The 21,931-nt window shown below is 44.6% G+C and overlaps 1 protein-coding gene across 1 annotated transcript in view; it reads right to left on the bottom strand.

The window, feature by feature from the left end:
- Positions 1–31: 31 nt before the first annotated feature.
- Positions 32–21,931, bottom strand: part of PHLPP2 (PH domain and leucine rich repeat protein phosphatase 2) — a 30,856-nt gene continuing 8,956 nt past the window's right edge. The window contains exons 4-19 of the mRNA XM_064160244.1: positions 21,326–21,516; positions 20,150–20,275; positions 18,786–18,940; positions 14,902–15,048; positions 14,260–14,490; positions 13,388–13,590; positions 12,864–12,924; positions 12,060–12,155; positions 10,303–10,458; positions 9,350–9,550; positions 8,521–8,683; positions 8,132–8,262; positions 7,627–7,737; positions 7,006–7,194; positions 6,643–6,874; positions 32–5,029 (exon numbers count right to left, since the gene is read on the bottom strand). Coding sequence (XP_064016314.1) covers positions 3,890–5,029; positions 6,643–6,874; positions 7,006–7,194; positions 7,627–7,737; positions 8,132–8,262; positions 8,521–8,683; positions 9,350–9,550; positions 10,303–10,458; positions 12,060–12,155; positions 12,864–12,924; positions 13,388–13,590; positions 14,260–14,490; positions 14,902–15,048; positions 18,786–18,940; positions 20,150–20,275; positions 21,326–21,516 — 3,533 coding nt within the window. The 3' untranslated portion in view covers positions 32–3,889. The remainder of the gene's footprint in view (positions 5,030–6,642; positions 6,875–7,005; positions 7,195–7,626; positions 7,738–8,131; positions 8,263–8,520; positions 8,684–9,349; positions 9,551–10,302; positions 10,459–12,059; positions 12,156–12,863; positions 12,925–13,387; positions 13,591–14,259; positions 14,491–14,901; positions 15,049–18,785; positions 18,941–20,149; positions 20,276–21,325; positions 21,517–21,931) is intronic.

Below are 21,931 nucleotides of genomic sequence, written 5' to 3'. Positions count from 1 at the left end.
CCCGTGCAGTAACGGAATCAGAATATATAGGTAGATGAAAGTAAAAATCTTTATTGCTAAGTCAGCTGAAAAGTTGATGCAAAAATATTCTTCCTTCCTGGACTGCTCTATACATCTGAATAAAGAATCAATGGAATAGTGTTTTCCAGCAATCTTATACGTTATTTGCCTCTCCAAAGCAATACAAACATAGGCCAGAGTGCTGAAGGTGCATTCACTGGACAACCTACTCCCATACACAATAAAACCAGGGGTTGTTACAGGTGCATGCTAGAGCGGGATACAGAAAATATCCTCCTTAAAAGAAAACATGAAGAAAAGATCATTTAGTAAACAGTTGGTGCACTGCAGTATTGGTTTAACATGCGCTGGGTCATATGAGTCAAGTTAAAAAAAGGTAACACTTTAAAATGTGGAAAAGAGGAAAAAATACACTGGAGTCTGCAGACAGCAATGGAACAGCAGATGACGACTGCATGAAACCAAAGAGGTGAACCTCTTGCCTGAAGGCCTTTGGCAAGTGACAAGAAAGCCACCACCATCTGGAAGGAGTGCAGAAACTCCTGGAGTCCAAGGACCTAACAGCTGCCCCATCCCAAGAAAGGGAAACACTTGCTCCTTGGAATGGGATTTTACCTTCCCCTTTAGTTGCAGATTCTGATCAGGTCCCAGCAGACCGTGGTGCTGCTTTCACCAGGCTTGTTCCTGGTGCTGGCAGTCTTAGAGGCTATCCCTTATCCTCAGTACTTGGGCTCCCTACTATTTATCATAGAGTGTAACCTTTATGGGTGCCTTTCTGGCCAGGCCAGGCCAGACCAGTCAGTGCCCTTAGAGCACCTGCTCTTAGCAAGCACGGTTGCCAGAAGAGACAGAATTACTGAAGACAAACCAACTCACCAGCCTGACTTCACTGTGTCTGCAAAGAGCATGGCAGGTCTGGCATTACTCAGCAGGGACAAGATAGCCTGATGACCCTAAGCTGAGAACCTCTTTCTAACAGCAAGTCTGTTAAAGACTGGGACATTCTTAGTGATGTTGCTTTGTGGCAAGGATGCATCTGTGCAAGAACCACATAGAAAAATCAGGGAGCAGGATGGAGGACAGGAAGAAAATGGGGAAAACACTTTCTATCCCCTGCTATGAGTCCTTCTCTAGACTTCTCCATTCATGCCTCTTCTACATATAGCAGTGCTCCTACGGAGCTTGAAATCTAAGGTGGTGTTAATTAGTAAAGTGAGGAAGACAAAGAAGCTTGCTGCCTCTAGGAAGGCAGAAAACCAAAAGGTGGTGTTGGAGGAAGCTCTCAGGCTGTGCCGCCTAGAGTAAGACAAGAGTTCATAACATCAGTTGCACAGAAAGCCATGGACTCTACCTAGCGTAAGAGAACAAGGTGTGTTCTGCCCTGACAGTTCACACCCATGGACAGTAGGAGCTGGCTGTATTAAACTCCCTTTCTGCTTCAAAACCAGAAACAGCACTGGAGAAGAAGGCTGAGTAGGAATTCCTCACATTCCATTCTGCTGTTACTGTTAAGAGGAGCAGCTTGGAAATTTGAATGCTCCCCCTGTGGAGTTTATTTCACTCAGTCCTTCCCCACTGAGCTAGGCAGAACTATTCATTATTATCTCTCTGTAGCACTGCCAACTCTCCAAGCAATGCTACTGGTTCACATCAGTGCAGGAAACTCTCCTAGTGCAAGCTCTGGTATAGTCTTACTCAAAAAGAAGAGTGCATTCCTGCATCATCCCACACTGGACAGAAGCTGCTTTGCAGCTCTGTCAGGTATCAGAAACTTGGCTTGGACACAGATACTTAGTGAAGTTATCAGTAGTGGCAGAATTAAAAGTCACAGTAAAGTACACTGGGATGATCCTTTTCTGCATACTTCACATGAAGAGAACATGAAAGAGGTTTGGTGTTTAGTTTTTGAGTCTTTTCTGCTGTTGTCTCTCTGCCTAAGGGATTACAATGATGCTGGGGGTTTGTGATTCTAAGAATTAGCTTTTCTCTCCATTTCCAAATGAAACAAGTATTTGAACAGAATCGGTGAGTTTAAACCCTGGGAAAAGTTGGGTTGCTTCATGATTACATTGTGACTAGCACAAGGTACATCCTAAACCACTGTCCTCTGGTGCATGGTAAAAATATGTTTTTCATAGTGAGAAAGAATTCAAGGTGCTTTGAAATCTCAGTAGAATTCCATTAGATTTTGTCAAAAGATCTGTATTGACAGAATCCCACAAGTAGTCTTGCACTATTTCCTTCTGAACAAGGCCTGAATTTGATCCAAAAATATACAACTCAAGCTCTTCAGAGCTCTTCAGAAAAAAACTTCCAAGTTTTCTTCATAAATATAATAAAGAAGAAAAGGCACTAGCCCACATTACAGCCAGGATTACTGCACCACTGACACGATGGGGACAGCTGCTCTCCAGCTCTCTGCCAGGTAAGGATGACAGACCTGCATGCTACAGGAGCAGTGGTCTTTTAATGGCCTTACACAAGATGATGACATAGGCAGCTGACTTATAGCCCTGCACCAAAAATCCTAATGGAAACAATGCATCTGCTGAGTACAGGCCAGCCAGCACACCACTGGTGGGACTGTTTTAAACACTGCCCAGTGCTGGTAGAGATGTCATTACAGTGAAAGGTTCTATTTTTGCTTTTGCATTGAAAACTGAGCAGAAACAAGAACACTTCCACCTTGTCTGTGGCCAAATTTGGCATGTACTGTGAAATGCAGGTTGCTGTGGATTTGGAATAGAACTCCTGTTTTCAGAGGCAAAGCAAAGGTGCTGTAGCTGACAGACAGTGAACAGGTTTATGTTGGTGAGAGCACTAAAGACTTGCCCAGCATTTGAAGGATAGCCCCACTGCTCACTAGCCTTAGAGCATACCACTGCTTACACCCTGGTTTCCTCCTAGGCTGAGTACCTCACTGAAACAACCATGAGCTCCTGGTTTCATTTCATGTCTTCTGGACACAGGAAGCCTTTACTGTGAAGCGTCCACAATGGAGGTGGCAAATTGCTGCTGAGCTGGGTCTGTGCTCTGCAGCTAGAAGAGCTAGCTCTACACACGACCTAACTCAGCCAGTCCAGAACTATGCTCCATGTAAAATGCATCAATAGGCATCTTCTTATCACCCAGCTGTGTATTTTCTCATCCTGCATAGGCTGATTGCATCATAATCCTCACTCTACCCTGCAACAATGCTCATCAGAACATAGATACCCTGATACTGCCCTAACAATACCCACTGGGAGAAGCCCTCACCACACCTGCCGTGGAGTGCTCTCTCCCCTAACCCTAAATAATAAAGTGCTGGGCTGAAGGGGAGCAGAACAGTGTAAGTGCAATCAATAAAAGTGCTTGCAATTAATGTAGGAAACCATTCTTGGGTCAGCTTCATTGCAACTGGCTGTATTCTTTCAAGGAATAACAATGTCAGATGCTGGGGGGGGGCGAGAGGGCTGCATCAGAAATATTCACAGAACTTCAAACACTGAACATTGCTCCTTCAGCAGCCCACTCACCCCCTACACACATAGGCCAGCTCCTTTCCTGCAGAGCTGGCAGAACCTCAGGGTTCAAGGAGCTACACACAGGTGTTGGAACACCTGCCCATTTCCTAGTGCCTGCACAATTTCCAGACAGTCTCTAACACAGAGCTCAGCTACTGGTCTGAGTGCTCACAGAACAACTGAGACACTACAGTTAAAAGTGGACAGCCCAGGCCTTAGCACACTCAATTTTTCCTCAGCTCCGTTAAGGAAGCAGCAGATGCCTCTACTCCTTGCAGATCCCAGCTTCCCTTGGAGGGCAAGACAGCCCTTATGGGTCAGAACTTCCTGGGACAGACAATCTGGGAGCAGTACTTTTAGGGTTACAAAGCTGTGTCAAACTCCTCTGGCAAAGTCACTGCATGTTCCTCTTTCTGTTCCTGGTCTGCTCCACTCTCCTGGTGCTGCTTCATTTGTTCCTTCACTTCCTCCTCCAGATCAGGTGGCACCACAAACTGATCTTCTGGCTCCATCTGGGATGGAGCAGCAAAATAGCCTGTCTTCTTCTTGGGTGCCTCTGTGGCTACTTCAATGAGGTTGAGGCTCTCCTCCAAGGGCACGATGGAGCCGTTGGAAAGCTTCTTTCCATAGAGACAGCATGTGGAAAGAGATTTTTGCAGTTCACACTTTTCCTTGACCACTCTCTGCACAGTGTTGCTGTTTACACTATTCTGTCTCCGAATGACAAGGACAAGCCTGGAGTCATCCTCTGGCTCCGGAGCAGAGGAGCTGTACTCCGCAGAAGGAGGTTCAGACTCCAGGCCCTTTCCTTTGCAGCAGTGGATATCCACCTCTACCTCCACCTTACTGCCATTTGTCATCACACCTTGCACAGGCTGCTCATCATCACTATCTAAACCATTATCAGACTGGTTGCTTGAGAAGGTGGCACTAGAAGGTTGGCGCTGAAAGATGCTTGAAGGGGGCACAGGATGTAGGCTGCAACGTCGCTCTTGTCGTGGTAGCAAACTGCCATCAAGACCAACAGCACTGTGTTCATCTGAAGCGGTAGAACCCACCTCACTGCTAACCTCAGAAGCAGACAATTCACTGTTGAACTCTGAAGCAATTCCACTGCTTGATGAAGGTGTTGCTGGCTTGGTGGTGGTGGAACTAAATCCCCCAGAACCTGGCAGGGTGAGGCCATGCATCTCACATGTGCAGCTGTCATCGCTGATGTTCAGACACACCACGACTGCACCTACATTATCTTGGCAACCATAGCTTTGGGCTAAAGTGCAGAGTTTCTTCGCAGCAGCCAGTGGGTCATGTAGGTGGCGCACGGCTGAGACAGCCTCTGCATAGGAAAGGTGCTCCCAGAGAGCTCTGTTCCCTAGAAGTAGCAGCTCATCTTGTACAGTCAGGGGAATGGAACTGACATGTGGTTTGGGCAGGATCCAGGGATGCAAGTATGTGCAGCCCAGCATCCGAGTACAGCAAGTCACACCATTCACCTTATTGTCCTGCAGACAAGAGAAACAAGAGGCATTAGCCTCAGATCTGCTGTTAGATCATTTGGATCACAATCCTTCCCCTGCACATGTATTGGTTAGAGTACAGCAGAGAAGAAGGGGGCCTGGGCCCAGGAACCACAGCACAGACATGGACTGTGCCTGATTCCCAGGTACAGTAACCACTCATCACGCACGCTGGCAATAGCACACTTTTATCTCACAAGACTTTGTCACATTCTGAAATTGCAGCAGACTCTTCTGGAATGAGCAGGGAGACCTCCTGCTACACATGGACCAGCTCCTGAGTCTTACACAAAACATTTTTCCAGTATGAATGAGACAGTGGCTTTTTACTTCCTCACTGCAAGGCAGGTTGTCTAGACATTAATTTCTGTGCATCTACTGAAATCTCTCTTAATATTCTGCAGTGTGGACACTACATCCTGAGGAAGAAACGAACAAGTAAGTTTCTCATACTACTGCTGTAACTAGAAGGCATTACCTCCCTTCCTGTTCCTGACAAGACAGTCCCCCTGGCCAGCCTGGCCTTAATTTCTGGGACAGAAAATTGCATGTTAGTGCATATGGAGTACACAGCTCCCACACTGCTTTGAATTTCATTTCAGTGCTCCTGCCTTCCGTACACTCTGCTGTGAAATGTTGCTGCTGCTGTATATTAAAGACCAGCAGAGGACACACACAGGGAGATCTCCTCAGACAACGATTTCACTTCAGTTTTCCAGAAGCCATTCATCAGCTAGCTTTTAAACCATTTAATGTGCTACACTGATTCCACAGTTATTTTTAGTCAAGAGTGCTACAGAATACAGCACCTTGCAGAGCTGTCACACATTAACAGATTGTCCCTGTCAGGAACACTTCTGTCAAACACCCTGACACTTATGAAAACACTCAGCATAAAGCTAGTATGACTGGCACTGATCTCTCAGATCTTCACTAGGAACGTATTTTCCAGTTCTTTGGAACTCTTCTTTTGTTTCCAAGTTTTTGGAAAGTTAAACTCTACAGAGTTCTCCAGAAAGTCTTTTAATAATTGTGCATAAACCCAATAAACATTTCTGATGTGGTTTTTTTTGGTGTAATATGCTTTTTGGTGGTAATACACGTTTTAATCCAAGTTCTGCATGTCTCAGTGGCCACTAATCCTGTACCTTCATTGACTAAACCACGGAGGAGATCCAAAAAGAGGTAACTTGAGTCAAAATTCTCAAGAAATACCAAAGATATTTTGTTGGTTGTGTGACAAGATGAATTCCCAGGCCCCGCTCCGCTCCTCAGTGGCTTATCTCCATACTCACCCAAGTCATGCACAGTATTATGGACTTCCCCTTCTTTAGCTCCACAACTATTTTCTTCCTTCTCCCCGTCCTCAAACCATCCTTGGCATCCTGTACCTGTAGCTCTTGAGCCACAATGGGTGTTCTAGGCACCTGTCATTCTTAATAGCTAATCAGCAAGCAAAGCAGGGCAGGGATCAACAGGCAAGTCATCCCAACACTTCCATGCCATCCCCTCTCCTGTAGTAAAGCAGCATAGCTCTTATGTTTGTACTAAGCTTTTACAGGAGGGTGGAAGCAGAAGTAAAGATGATCCAGACCAACCTCTGTTATAATGGCTTTTTGCTCCTTGACTCTCTTGGCTTCTTCTGAACATTGTTCAAGGCTGAAGACTTTGGAGAGAGGCAGTGGTTTTCCACTTCGGCACAGAATGGCTTGGCACGTCCCCACATTGGCCACCGTCAGAGAAAAGTTGCTGGCTGGATCAGCTGCATCGTGACGAATATAGCAGAGGACAGCAGAGGATCCCAGCTTCTGCCCAGCCATGCCCAGCTTCCTGTTGGAGAAAATGTGGGAATGCTCCAGACTCCAGTGACGTGCATTCCGGAAGACTGCCTCACCCCACCAAACACATGAAGTGAAATACCCATGCAGGTCCTGCCAGGACCAGCTTGCTCCCCATCCTACCTGTGGGAGACCAAGAAGGTGTTGGACATGAACATGGTGTCTGACTGCTGTACCTCCTCCAGGAGCACATCAGCCATGGTGCACTGCAGCAAGCGTGGCAGCTCCTCATTCTTGTCACCATCAAACATGCCATACACAGCCTCCATCCCCTCTGCAAAGCTCCCCAGTGCCAGGGATGACACACACAGCCTGTTAGAGAAGCACACAAGCACGGTTAACACCTCAGAAGATTACAGTCCCCAAAAACATGGCCACCAGACACCTTGCTGTGAGTGCTGTTCTTGCATGGCAGCAAAGCCACTGTCCCTGTGTTCACTGTCCCATGAGATGTACAGCTGCATTCCATTTCTGGAACTCCCAGACCCTCCTGCACCACACTCAGGAGACGCCAATGAGCACAGCCAGCAGGAGAAAGGGTGGGAAGCAAAGTGCAACAGTCCCAGGATAAGCATGAAAACTGAGGGAAAGGACAATGTGGATGTTTTGTAACTTAGCAAGAAGCCTTGAGAGACAGTACGGTGGATGAGCCCTTAGCAGAAGAATCCTGCTTGGGTGCTTAGCAGTACTCCACCTAGCACCCTGAAAAGATAGTGCTAGCTTTCAGCAGACCAAAATACTCACTTATTTCTTTGACCTGCCATCTCAGCCACTCCATGACTCCAGAAGGTAGAAGTGAGTGCTGCATCTGCTGTGAGGGAGGGCTTAGCATCAATCTTCAGTGTGGTAATGTGACTAGAGAGAGCAAACAGAAGTTATTCTCTCCTAGAACATGCTGAATAGCTTGTGGCTAAAGGATCTTGTCCAGTCTAGAATTTCAGACAGCAGTCTGTGGAAAGTACTGCACCAAGGAGAGGAATTTAAGGTCTTGGCCTTCTGAAGATGTCTGTCTGCATATGCTGGAGACAGATGGGAGAACCTCATACCACTTGAGAAATTACTTGCTTGCTCTGATAATTTGGACCTAGACTTAGACTTTTCCCTTCCTACGAGATGGAAAACTTCAACTGCTTCAGGTGGAGAATACTGTAACATGATGCAGTGTTGTGATACTTTACTATCCCATTTCTCTTCCTGGGAAGGGTTACCTTTCCCAGATAACTGCTGGTTTGGTATCTCGGTGGCTCACCTGAAGATGTCCAGTGTCTTGTGCTCTAGCACCAGATTTGTGTTTCCACTCAAGTCCAACTCTTGCAAGGCACCTGGCAGTGCCTCAGGAATGAGGATTTCAGTTAACTCATTGCAGCTCAAGTCCACAAACTGCAGTATCAAAAAAAAAAAACCACAAAGAAAATACTCTTTGTTCTGTCACATGAGCAGTTACTTCTTCCCAGTGTCATATGGCCCCACTACTGACTGTGTCCCACAAGCAGGTCATGAAAATGGGCCTGATTTGTTCCCTCTCTTTGGATGGATCAAGCAGAATGCTGGGATCTCCAGTTCCTCCATCAGTTACTCTTCATTCTCAACCCAAACTTTCCCCTGATACCTACCCCTCTGCCCTTTTCACACGAGTACCTGAATTCGGGGCAGATGCAGGATCTCTGGAAAGATGCTGATTTCATTTGAGTGTGCAATAAGTGTGTGAAGTAGCTTGCAGTTTGCCACTGTTGTGGGAATCGTTTTCAGTTTGTTGCCACTCAGATTGAGCTCTTCCAAGTGCTCCAGTTTACTAAGTTTGCTGAAAGGAAAACAAAAGAGTACTGCATCTTATGGGCAAAAACTTGCCCCTGAGCCCACAGGTAAGGTATCCATAGACATTGCTCTTTATGAGATACATTTCTCATTTATTGACAGGAGACCAAAAGTCCTAAGAGATGCTCTAATAAGAGCTTGGGGACCCCAAGCCTGACAGACCCTTCACCCCTAACTTGCAAAGCACTAGAGCAGAAGATTGTAGTATCTCACCTTCAAAACTGGCAAAAACCCCTGAGCTGTGTCAGTGTACTTAGCAGGAAAAAAACAGATTTACACGACAGTGGTTGCTCAGTCTGATCAGTACCAGGAAGAATCGTGGCAAAGCTTGCACAGACACAAGTCTGACTGAGGGTCTTCTGGCAAGACTGAAGTGAAAACCAACAGCACAGCAAGGTGCATGCCAAGAGCCCTGAGGTTGTGGAGAAATACTGTCCCCATCCCCACACACACATCCACCAAAACTAGAGGGACAGGAACACTGCAACCAGTGGTGCCCTGTGGCAATCCCCCTTTGCATGCTATTCCTCAGTGTGTGTGTAGGAATAGCAGGCTTCTGTCAAGGAGCCACAGGCACTGATTGACATAGAGTTGCAGTAAGGCAGGCAACACCCTCCTGGTGAGCACTGTCTCACCCACAAGCCTCACTTACCTTGCAGGGAAGGTCTGTAGGTTGTTGTTTGCCAGGTGCAGGATCCGTAGGCTTGGGTGTCCCACCAAGACAGGGATGCATTGATCTGTGAGGTTATTATTGGTCAAGTAAAGCAGCTGCAGCATGCTCAGACTCTCCTCCCCTGTACATGCAGAGGGCAAGGACTCCAGGCTGTTTGCAGATGCATTCAGGTACCTGAGGCTAACCATAGCAAGTGCAAAAATCAGACTTCACATAATTTAAAGCACTCCACTTAAAGCAGGAAAAGGAGCTATAAAAATGCCATTGCAGAGAAAACAACAGCATTAGACATAAGGCCAGACAAGACACTGTAACATCCTTGCTCTTACTAAGATTTATGAGCCTACTATTGACTTATTAGCTATCTAGCATTGCAGATGCACAGCATTTTACTGTGAACTGCGAGCATTAAAGAGTCTATGGAGGTGGTGGGTAATGCTGGTGAGAAGCAGACTACATTAACTCTAACTCAGAGTCTTTAAAAGAAGGGTTGATTCATGTCTGAATAGACAGTTACAAATAGTTGTTCACTTGTAAGGGTCTCTCTTGCTGTTCTCCAATGACCTTATGTACTTTCTGCTATAACACCTGAAAATCTGTATGGCTTTCTTCCTCTGCACTTGACTTCACGTACTAGTCTTTAAGAAAAGCTCTTCAGACAGTAACATGATCTGAGAAACAGTTTCAACAGAAGTTAATTCTTCAGTTGGCTGTCGGGTTAGCCAAGTCTCTGTTTTCCTGTAACATGGACTGATTCCCTCAAATCTACATGACACCTTCCCTTATGGCACCTGAATTACCTCCTCAAAGTGCATGTCTCATTATCTCTTATGCAAATGGCACCCTGCAAGGACAGTCATGCAGATGCCACTATCAGCCTTTACAGCTCCAAAGGTTAATGCAAGCAAAAGACAATTGCTGTTGCCACTCACTTCAGCGCCTTGACAAAGAGCGTCTCCGGCAGTTTAGTCAACAGGTTGTGCTGAAGGTCCAGCACTTCCAGTGGAATGTGTTCTAGAAGAGGAGGAAGGCTCTGCAGACGGTTGTGCCCCACTATCAACTTCTGAAGGCTCAAGCTGCTGAGGATTCTGAAAAGACACAGCTTGTTTCACTCTGCTTCACATCCACAGAATGTGGAATGTTATCATTTTACTGTACAGCAGAAAAGAAATGAAAATGCAGTGATCCGTAAAATACAAGCAATGACAAAGCAGGAAACCACACACAGTAAGGTGCCTCAGTCACTCTGAATGCTTGCAAGTGTGCTACTGCAGACCAGTATCTAGCAATGTGAATCTGTGTGGATATGCCTGACATTCTGTCAGGTAGGAAAAAATAAAGAGAGAGGTCACAAAGGAGGGATTTAAATGCCTGTTTTCACTTTGAGGCAGAAAGAAGTGTTTCCCCTGTGCCAACAATTCAGAGCTTTAAGAGGCTGCATAGCACTCCAGTACCACTGCTGAGGCTGCTGTCACATTCTCCAGAACTGCAGAGTTTGTTGAAGCAAAAGCCTCTATCCCCACAAACTGCAAAGAACTGCCCACAGGAATTTTGAAAAAGGGTATCTGAATGCACCTGGACATAGTCCAGAACCACCCTGACCATTTGTGTGAAGTGATAATTTGGGACTGCATTCTGAGAGCCCTGCACAGAGCAGCTTGGAAGCCAGAAATGCTAAAGCTGCATTAGTGTGCTGTGCCATGTGGGCCAGTTCATTTTTTTTCTGTATGCTGTGGCTTCTCAAAGCTAATTATAGTGGGGAGAAAAGAGCTATCCAAATGCAGATACACCAATTTCCGTACTCAAACTGACTCATCCAGAGCTGGCTTGGGTATCTCCATTCACTGTCGCACACCACTTTGATACAATTCTGTTTTCAGACTGCTAAGTGTAAAAGACAACTTCATGGTGAACTACTCCCCTATGTGAGGCTCTTTAAGATTTAGTCTGCTGGATTTACCTAATGGCTGAAAATCAACGCTGGCAAAGTTCTAACTGTACACAAAACATACTTAGTGTTACAAGCACATACTGGAAGAGATCCTCAGTGAGTAAAAGCATAAAAATATTTTATAATACCAGTATTACAGCCCATTCCAGCACTTAGGAATCTCTAAAAATGCCTACTTTTATTTTTAGAATATTTATTTCTGTGTCTGAACTCTGCAGGTTCTTTTTGCATATCTACAAAGTTATATTAGCTCTTCGCTCCCCTTTACCACAGTTCTGCAGAAACTGTATGGGAAACAGGGAGAAAGAAGTGGCTGATGATGTGTTGTAAAAGCTACCTTTGAGATGAGCTGTATCTCTGTGATATCTCTCTCCGTGAAGGTAAGAGATGAAATGTGGGGCAATTCAAGGTATATTAGGGCCTCATCCACGACCTGTGATCACAGACACTATGGTAAAACAAATTATAGTAGTGTGTTCCACTTCAGGTGCAAACAGCTGCAGTAGAAGCCAGGAGCACAAGATGAAATTACCTTGCCTCTGTTATTTAAGAAGTTGATTTAGAAGTCAGTTCTTTCCAACATTTGAATACAGAGTATTTTCAGTGCTGCACGGGGAAAGCAAGTGGATTGTATCTCTGCATAACAAGGAATAAAGTAACTTGAATAGCACTGCTTCTGTCTCCTCACTCAGCTCGCTACAGAAGAAAGCTCAGCTCTGTATAAGAATGTTTGCTGACCTTGATGGAAGATCCACAAGAAGGTTGTAGCTCATGTCCAAAACTTCTAGTTTCTTTGCTTCACAGGCCCAGTCTGGGACACACTGAAGTTGATTGCTGAGAAAAGCAAGAAAGAAAAGCTAGCCACCAGCAAACACAAGCTGTCTGAGAGCTGTATGACACTAGTGACAGCCAAACAAAAATGGACAGGAAATGAACAGTGCCTAGGCTTGTCACATAGGATTTCTCTCACAGCTAGCTGCGTGATTCACACTGAACTGCTGCAAGACTGGTAGAAAGTAGTGATGCAAGGCTCTGATGGTTAGGCCTTTTGTTCAGCACTCCCATCAGCAGAACAGGCCATTCTATGCTATCCTGCTATTGTGTGTCAGTCAAGAACAGAAGCAAAAGGCAATCAAGGTCTTCTAGACGTCCTGTCTTACAGATCTCACAGTGCTGCTCCAAGGGCAACAAAGCTGAAGGCAGAGATCACTGGCAGCTACTCTAAATGTCTCACCTACAGATTTCCCCCATTCAGCCCAGTAAGCTGCTACAATTTCAGTGGTCCCTGCTTGGCAGTTTACGCTATTTATGGCCTAAAGCTGAAGGACAGGCAGTCACCTAGGCAAGTCATATTGGTTCAGAGAGGCTTCTAGTCTGGGATGCTTTCACCATCCTTTAGTAATGGGCTTTCCAGTAATACTGTAAAGATGGAATGCTCTCCCTTGATTGCCCTCAACTCTTTCTAAAGCTTAAAAACTTCAGAAAGTTTCTGCAGACAACAGCAAATTTGTCCAGACACTTCTGTAGTGTATAGGCACTTACTGAGAGAGTTCTAGACAAGTCAGTTGACCAGGAACCGGATAAATATTGACAGCTGTTAGACCTGATGAAGTAAAGCAAATAATTGTGATTCCGGAGCTGCAGAGGGGAAACAGCAGAGAGAACTAGACAGACTAGCTAGGAAGTGAGACTCAGTCTTACTTTATGAACACTCAAGGTCTTGTCCTTCCCGAGAGAGAGTTCACACGTAATATTATCTGCCATATGGCACTAGAGCATCCCAATATCCCACTTCTTCATCTGCCACATGGGGCACCAGAACAAGGAAGAACCATATTTTTTTCTGGACTCCCAAACAAATCTCACTGAAATACAAATTTTTTGGACAGCTGCTAGACACCACACCCTTCCTCCTGTTACACAGAGTCCCCACATCCACGCATATGTGATCCCTAGGAGCTAACCTCAGAAAACACATCACATACAGTCTCACTACTGTAACACCAGGGTAAATATTTCATGTGTGTGTGTGGAAGAGGGCAGGTGAAGAAGACAAAGAGACATACAGTTGCTGTTGGCATAGAGGGCCCGAAGGGAGAAGCCACTCAGTGTCAACTCTTTCAGCTTATTCCTCTCACAGTGCAGCTGCTCCAGGCTGCCCAAGGAGCTCAGATCCAGATCAGTCATCTGATTGTCTCGTAAATCCATGTAAGTTACAGATTTGTTGCCCTCCACAGTGTCAGCTGATGCTCTCTTCAGGTTGTTCAGCCTACACACTCAGAGAGAAGAGTTACAAAGTCAGAAAACAGGACACTAGTAAGAAGAGAGGAGAAAGGAGAGGAAAGGAAGAGTTCTGGTGAAGGCTAATGCCAAAGGTGAGCTCAGCAAAATGTGTGAAGAGCAATGGTGGATTCAGGCAATGAATACAAAGAAAAACATTTCCTTTGTCTACACTGCTGTGAAACCATTTCACTCATTCCCCACTATTTAAGAAATTCTGAAGATCAGCCTAGAAATTAGAATCCAGGTCAAGGGACAGCTACTCTGTATTGACGCAGGAAGCTAATGCAGAGACTGGGTACTAGGCTGCCTTGCCACAGACAAAAAGTTGTTTGTCCTTTTCTGAAAGCTCTGCATTTGGCAGCCTGAAGAATTGGAATCACGTCACTAAGCGGGGAGGGAGGGCAGGCAAAAAGGATAGGAGAGCTCAAATAGCTACTGCCTCATATTTGGTGGCTTCAGGCATTGCTCAGTTAACCTCGCTTCTCTAAATGAATTCTGCATGCCCTCAGAAACAGAACTCCCTAAAAGGTAAAGGCTCAGTAAGAGAAAAATAGCCACACCTAGTTTACTGCAAAATGTAGCAGAAGATACACAGCTCTGCTGTACAATCTGGTTTGTACACATATGCAAGGATGCAAGCTTCCCCCTCCATTACCTTAGGTCCACACTTTTGATGTGACTCATACGGTTCAGCACTGCAAGGTCCAGGGTCTCTATTGAGTTCCCAGCCAGGGCTAATCTGTCTAGGAGGACAAGTTTCTCACAAATTGCTGGCAGTTCACAGAAGTTATTGAACGAAAGCCCAAGACAGCTGAGCTGCTGCAGACTTTGCAGCTCTTCTGGTAAGGACGTAAGGAAATTCCCATCAAGCCAGAAGGTCTGGAGACTGCAACAGTGAAAAAGAGCAACAAAATAATTAAGTAAAGAGCAGTGAACATTACATTTAGCATTTTCAGCATGACCTTTAGCAACTGTTAAGTTTACCTAACAGTAAATGTAATTATTGTGTTTAACCAATAAAGCAGGAAGTCACACATTAGGAATGGTAACTCACTACATATCAGTGATTTAAAATGGCAGCTGTATAAACACACTGTGATAGCTTCACGAAGAAGAAAAACCTTACTGGACATCCTGGTTTTTTACTTTCTGAGGGAGTCAAACCCATTGTTCAGTCTTTGAGGGAAGAACAGCCTGCCCCAGCAATCATACCTCCCTAAGTAGTACCTTCACATCAGCTGTGCTCAAAAGAAGCACCAAGTGTGTTTATGACTACAGATAAAAATAATACACTCACTTCAACAGTTTGCCAATCTGGCTCGGCAAGTGGTGGAGTCCATTACAGGAAACATTAAGCTCTGCCAGAGTAGAGATCTCACACAATGACACAGGAAACTCTCCCAGTTTATTATGAGACAGGTTCAGGCTCTTCAACTGAGAAAATCTATGGGCAAGAATACCAGTTAGTTCACAAATCTTCATGGTCTCAAATCAATCATAGAAGAATTTTTAAGTCTTTGCACACTGGTGACACAGTCAGCTACTTTTCTGGGGGTTTCTGCACAAATTTAGTAGTTTTTATCTTGGTGCTAATGCTAAAAGTGACCAAATACCATGGTTTTAGCACAGAAGCCCCAAAACCTTCACCCAGAAGTCCTTGGAAGAGATTGCACATCTGAAGTGCCATTTGCTTGGCAGACTGTACCACAGATACAGCCCTCTGTCACTACCATTCCACCTGTGCTTCACAGACTGTTGCCTATTCCAGCCCACCCTATCACCTTGCTAGGTCCAAATAAAGGGAAGAAATTAGGGGTGGTAATGAGGTAATGTGCAATAGGTTCTGACCTCTTCATACAAGGAAAAAAACCAAAAAGTCTTTTCCCCCACATACTAGAATCAATGAAACAAAAACTTCTAGGATCAAGTCTAATCACTCTCTAACTCTACCAAGTCTGGTGTTAAACCATGTCTCTCAGCACCACATCTCTGTGTCTTTTAAACACCTTCAGGGATGGGGATTCAACCACCTCCCTGGAGAGCCTGCTCCAGTTCAGTCAAGAAGTTTGTTCCAATACACAATCTAAACTTCCCCCAGTGCAACTTGAGGCCATTTCCTCTTGTCCTGTCAATTGTTACCAAGGCAAAGAGACCAATCCCCACCTTTCAACAAACTCATACTTTTATAAGACAATTGCAAATCTAATGTGAGGTACAAGAGAAGTACTTCTTGGAAACATGTAATTCATTCATCTGTTCCACTTACCATGTCTTTTACCAGACAGTGGCAAGTAGCTCTTATTTTGAAGCAAATGTTTTTAATGTAGTTAACAAAACCAAAGTTACTAAGTTTTGAGGGAGAGTATGACTTAAAACTTGAGATGCCTTGAAGTATAAGATGGAAAAAGTTCTGAATGATTTATAATGACTCCTTTTTCAGATTTGGTATAGTTGGAATCATCTCTTTCTATTTCTCTATTTTGCTTCATAGATTTGTTGGGGTTTTTGGGGGGGTAGGTTGTTTGGTTTGGTTTTGTTTTTTTAAAGAGGTAGGATCTCTGAAACTTAGACATGGGTTGTTTGCTTTGAGAATGGACTCATATAAATAAGGGCATAGGCATTTTTTGTTTGCAGCCACAGAATCACTCACTTGCAATGCAACTGCACTGGTAATAGCCTTCCTAAAGACAACACATTGTATGATGCAAAGATCTAATAATGACAAGAACTTGCACACTGAAGTTTACAACAACAATGGGAAAGGAGGAAACAATGAGCACAAACTATAGATCTGAACTATCTCATTAATGTGGTCAACTTTAAGAGACTTAGGATGGTTAACAGTTCTCAGACGTTGGAACCAGGAAATGCTTTAATGACACCGAGTATGGTGGGAAGCTGCCCAAGAGACATGGCATTAAATGCCAAGGTATAATCAATTTTTAGAGCTCATCCCTCTGCAACATTGAAGCAAGCAGAAAAAGGACATTAAAGTCTCAAAAAGCTGAAGGGAAATTGGTCCATGACAAAGTTCAGTTAAGAGACTCCTTGAACAGACTGCTGTACACAGTGGGGAAGACAATTCTCAAAAGCCTTTTTGAGTTTCTCTTCCTTTTCCTTTGCACCTATGTTCTCAAGCAGTAGGTATGCAGGAATGGAAGGCAAACCCAACTCACATTCAGGTTCTATATATGAAATCATGTATAATAGGGAATAAGGATCCTGAAACTGTTACAGCTCCTCAAGTTTTGGCCTGTACTCTTACAGGCCATACCGAGATTACAGCAAAGAGGTATGGAACCAAAGCAAGGAACTGTCAATGGCACGACCATCCTCTCCTCAGGAGCACATACTGGTAATGTCCTGAGATACTCCCAATTTAACACAACATCCTGCTCTGTCACCAAAGCATCCCAGTACAACTGTGTGTCAGCTAGCTAGAATGGCAACAGACAGGCACGTGTATGCACATCTGTTTGCACACAAGCATTTACCAAAAGACATCAGACTTGGTAGCACTTCCCAGAAAAGGGAGATTCTGCAAAGGCAGTATGTTGCTTTAAAAACAAGCCAGGAGATATAACCCAACAGTAGGGTTGTTCCTTTGATTAACATTTCCCCTTTTAGTTACTTATTTTTGTGAAAGCTAATTACAGTTATAGCTAATCAGACTTCAGAGCTTCAAGTATTTCCTCACAGTAAGAGATCTGATCACTGCAAAAAATTCTGCTGTTCAGAATTGTCGGTCTCTAGGCACTGGTAACATCTACTGCAAGTGAGTAAGTTTGGGGGCTGTGGCCTAATAAATATAGGAAAAACCTCAGAAAGAACATCTTCTCACAAGGCAATGAGCAGCCTTACGTGGGCTACCTAACGCTACCTGTTTATTCAAGACTGTGTGAATCGAGGGCTTCTTTTATGGCTTTTGTTTGTTTGAGGATTTCAGCTTCATCAGATAATCACTGCCAGGAAAAGAGTCGAGTTTCTGACATGTCAGATCTCTTGTTGACTACATGCAAGGTCAAAAGAAATTTCAAGCCCCTTTGCTGATCCTGTGGACCAAGGATATGTCATTTTAGAAAATAAAGTTCTGGTACTGTTTGTAACATCACACAATGTATTTGAGGAGAGAAGCAGAAAGCAAAATCTTACATTATTTTAAGCAGTTTTTCCAACAATAGAATCTATTACAATTCATTAGGTAGAAACCATTTAAACAGGTTTGGAATCAAAACCAGACTAGACTGGCCCTCAATGAAACTAAAAAGAACTCCCAGAGGGCATAGCCTTTTTCCTTTATGCCCTCACAGATACCTAGGTATCTCATCATTCTGTAGCAATCACTTGGTAACAGGCCCCTAGAGGTAAACTAAACAAAAATACACACAGGAAAAAACAAACCCAAACCCCCCGGACTAAAACAAAAGGCTGCTGTTCTGCACAGTTTCTGCAAATACGTTTTCCTTAAGGCACAACGTGCCCAAAGACAGAGCCATCTGACACCATTACTTCAGCCTTCCTAATGGCTTTCCAAATTCAAAGACTCATTCCTTCAATTCTTGTCAGTGTGGCTAGCACAGGTATTAACAGACTAATCTTGCTCTACATTATTATGGCTTTCAGAAATTAACATTTTTTTGACTCCTTCACCTACCTATGTCACACTTTCATACTATCACATAACCACTACTCTCTTAAAAGCAGATCATTACCAGTTCCCAAAGCATAGCTGCAGGGCCCCTGCCAACTCCAAATGCACAGTAAGAACTTACCAAAGCAGGCCTCTTCAGATCTGCACTTCTCCCCACAAACAGTTACCCACAACAGCAGCATTATGCTTTCTGTCACCTTTTATTTCATCCCCCAAGATATTCTCTGTTTAGCAAGCAGCCTTCTATTAATATTGATTCTTGCTGATACAAACAGCACATTGCTCCACATGGCTCATCTCAGATCAAACTTAGCACAAAGACTGTGGAAGGGAAGTTGTGAACACTATCAACTGCAGGAAGCTGATGCCTGCTCAATTTAATCTCATATCCCCCTTATTTGTCAGATCTTCCTGAAGATCAACCTTTTTATAATCCACACGAAAATGGGCAATACACTCCCCCTCCTCTTCATCCCTGGATACACATATCAAGAACTCCAAACACAGAAGAAAATTAATTCTTTGCAGACCTGCAAAGAGAGTCAAGGCTCCCTGCTCCACTTGGTCTCATAAAATTGTGTCGTAGGTTGAGGTAGACGATGTCTTGACTGTAGAAGAGGTGCTCAGGTAGTTCCTCAAGGCTGTAGCATGAAAGATCAACCATGCCAAGTCGCATAGACACAACCTGCAAAGGAGGAGAAAGAGCTGCAGCTGTGCAACAAATTTTCTCCAGAAGAACAAAAAAAACACCAACTTGTAACGGAAGGCCAAAGAATGCAAGCTGTAAAGAATTTGCAAGAACATGAAAGAACCTGCTCATACCCACCAGCCATAGCCCCTGCAGGAAACTGAGTCCATGGAGCACAAGTTAGACCACTTGCCACCAATGTTTCTGCAAGCCCTGTGACAAGGATGCATACCTGGATACCAACTAGGACACAAAAAACCCTGCTCTGTATGAGCAACAGGTGCTGACTAAAAGCTTAGACTGTAAGAGAGACAAACTATTGGAGAAAACCATATCTGTGGCTGAGGAAACTGCTGAGAAAATATAATCTCTGTCTTCCAAAGGTGTAAGTAGTAACAGGAAGCCGTTGACTTTCCAGTACAGTCCTTTAAGGTAGACAGTACCTCTGCTTGGCCTAGCTACTTCTTCCAACTTTCTTTTGTTAGCTTATTCAAGGTGTAATATTTAAACTCTAACCTGTTATGATTAAAAGACATCATAAATGATTGTTTTGTAGTATTTCACAAACTGTTTGCAAAGGACTGATCTCCATCAAGTGTGCTTTGCTTCGAAGTCTTTGGTGCTTCATTCCATATTTCATGACCTGCTTTTATCTTGAAATCATTGCCCATTTCATGACATTATATGTGTGTGTATATATATCTATGAGGTCAAAGTGCAGCTCAGTGTTAAGATAAAGTCAGATAATTGTACTTCAATGTGGAATAAGGACAAACCTCTGAATAAGCTACACTTCTCTTGCTGACCTATGATCTCTGTATTAAACTTAGCAGGGTAGCCCTATGCCAGTCTAGGGCACAGTTCAAGGCAGATATGACTATGGCAATGGGTGCTACTTATGGGTTTCTGTGGTTGTAAAGTCAGTCACTTCCCAGGGTTACTCTGACCTGTGACTAGCTACTCTCAAGAAGTGCAGTGAGGGTGAAAAAACAAAAGCAGAACTGCTACCCAACGTTGCACAGACAGAGAGAGGAGAGAAGGCTAAAAGAAAATCTCTGTAATCCTAACAACCTAAGATAGAGAGAAAAACTGGCAAGTGTCCTGGGGTACTTTCTCCAGCATCCCAGCTTCACCTCAGTCTGCATCAGAAAACCCTTTGTAGGCCTGCACCCACCCCCCAAGGCCCTGCAGCCTCCCAGGCCTCACCGTGGATGCTTGTCGGTGCCACCTCTGGCACTCTGCCAGCGTTTCAAAGGAGACATGGTACGTCTGAGCTTGTGCCCCAGCAGACGTGAAAGCAAGCGTGTACTGCCGGCGCTTCAGCTCCTCCACCTGCAAAGGCAGAATTGCAAACAAACCAGGCTGCCTAAACTCCACAACTACATCAGATCTGAAGCCCAGGCTGTGGCATTACCAACTGTGGTAACCTGAAGGGTCCTAGCTCTCCCGTAACAAAACCGTAAGGACAGAGGCCCATCCCGGGGGGATGGACCTGCTCATCCCAGGACATTGTAATATTGTTACTCTGTTCTGTCTTCTGGTACCAGAGCTGAAAAGGCAGCGCCTGGCTGATACCCTTCCCTTCTCCCCCTGCCTTTCTTCCCTTCACTTCTGCCCGGGAACAGCGAGCAGTCTCTCCTAGCTCATGCTTTGTGGGGGGATGGCTACTAGCAGGCAGGGAATTGGCAGCTGCATCTTGCAGCCTGCTGAGCCCTTGTAGGCCACAGCTGGGAAGGGCAGTTTCAGCCTACCCTCAGGGCAACTGAGGGTGGAAGGGGTGGAGGATTCTAGAAGGCCATTTTGGGCCTAGTGGGTTTTGTACTTGTCCTACCTGATTGCTTTTTGTATATATGCTCTTGTAAATAGAATCTCTCTCTAAACTTCCACTTAGTGTGCAGTATCCTCATTCTTACTCTTGAAGAGGGGTACAAGTACTTTCTGTCCTCCAGTCCTAAGCAGCTCATGGCCTCAAACTGGGACACCAACCACCAGTAACATCATATTTTTGATGAAAACGCAGTGGTAAAGTTATCAGAGAAAACCACAGAGCCAAATCCTTCTGCACAAGTTTCTGCTGAAGTAGATCCAAGAAGTAATAACATCCAGAATGCCCATTCACAGCAGTGGCTAACGTGAAAGCAGAACTAGCGTTTCTTCATTTTGTTAGCCTTAAGACTACTCCTAAGCAAAGCTTTCTTCATTTTGTTAGCCTTAAGACTACTCCTAAACAAAGCAAGTAGAAGGGCTTGTACAACTCTCTGCACAGGTTAATTCACTAATTTGTTACAAAAGCCTGTATTAACCTCTTGTGGCTCACACCCATCATTATAATCCCCCTTCTTCCTTTCTGAGCCACAGGAAGCTAACCAAAAGAAGTCTCACCTTTCCTCCAACGAGAGGCAAGATGTGCATCTTCCCTGTGTGGCTGTCTTTCACAGAGGACACGATGAGGCACGTGCCACAGAGAATCACCAGACGCTCTGCCCACTTGTGCAGCTGCGTCTTGCCCTTGCGTACGTTATAGACTCCGGAGAGCAGGACGCGATCTAACTGCTCCACTTGACATGGCTTTTCTGAAGAGAAAGGGGACATTGGCATTTACTCTCCATTTGTTCTTCATTCTCAGAAGTGAGTTCCAATACCAGCACAGCTGTACTGCTCATGACTGGTTATTGTAAAGAACAAATAAAGGATCTCATGCAGAGGACAAGCACCTTCCTCGGTCAGGGTGGCAATGTCTGACAACCCACCAAGGAATGCCTTCTAGTACAGCATTTTAACAGCTGTCATACTGCTAATTACAGGCAGGGGCAAACTTACACACTTGCCAAACATCCCTCATCCAGATGCAATAGAAAAGCAATTTCAAACTCTGGCTGAGTCAGCTAAAGTCACAGAAACCACAAAGTAATTGGTTTCTACTGGCATAAAGGATGGCCTGGAAAATCAGCTACAGAATAAAGTTGTTCCCCTGAAGATGACTCAAGT

Source organism: Pogoniulus pusillus, chromosome 20 (genome assembly GCF_015220805.1).
Source record: "Pogoniulus pusillus isolate bPogPus1 chromosome 20, bPogPus1.pri, whole genome shotgun sequence".
In the NCBI taxonomy this organism is placed as follows: Eukaryota; Metazoa; Chordata; class Aves; order Piciformes; family Lybiidae; genus Pogoniulus; species Pogoniulus pusillus.
Note: the sequence above shows the minus strand (reverse complement) of the source record. Positions and strands in the feature narration are given on the sequence as shown.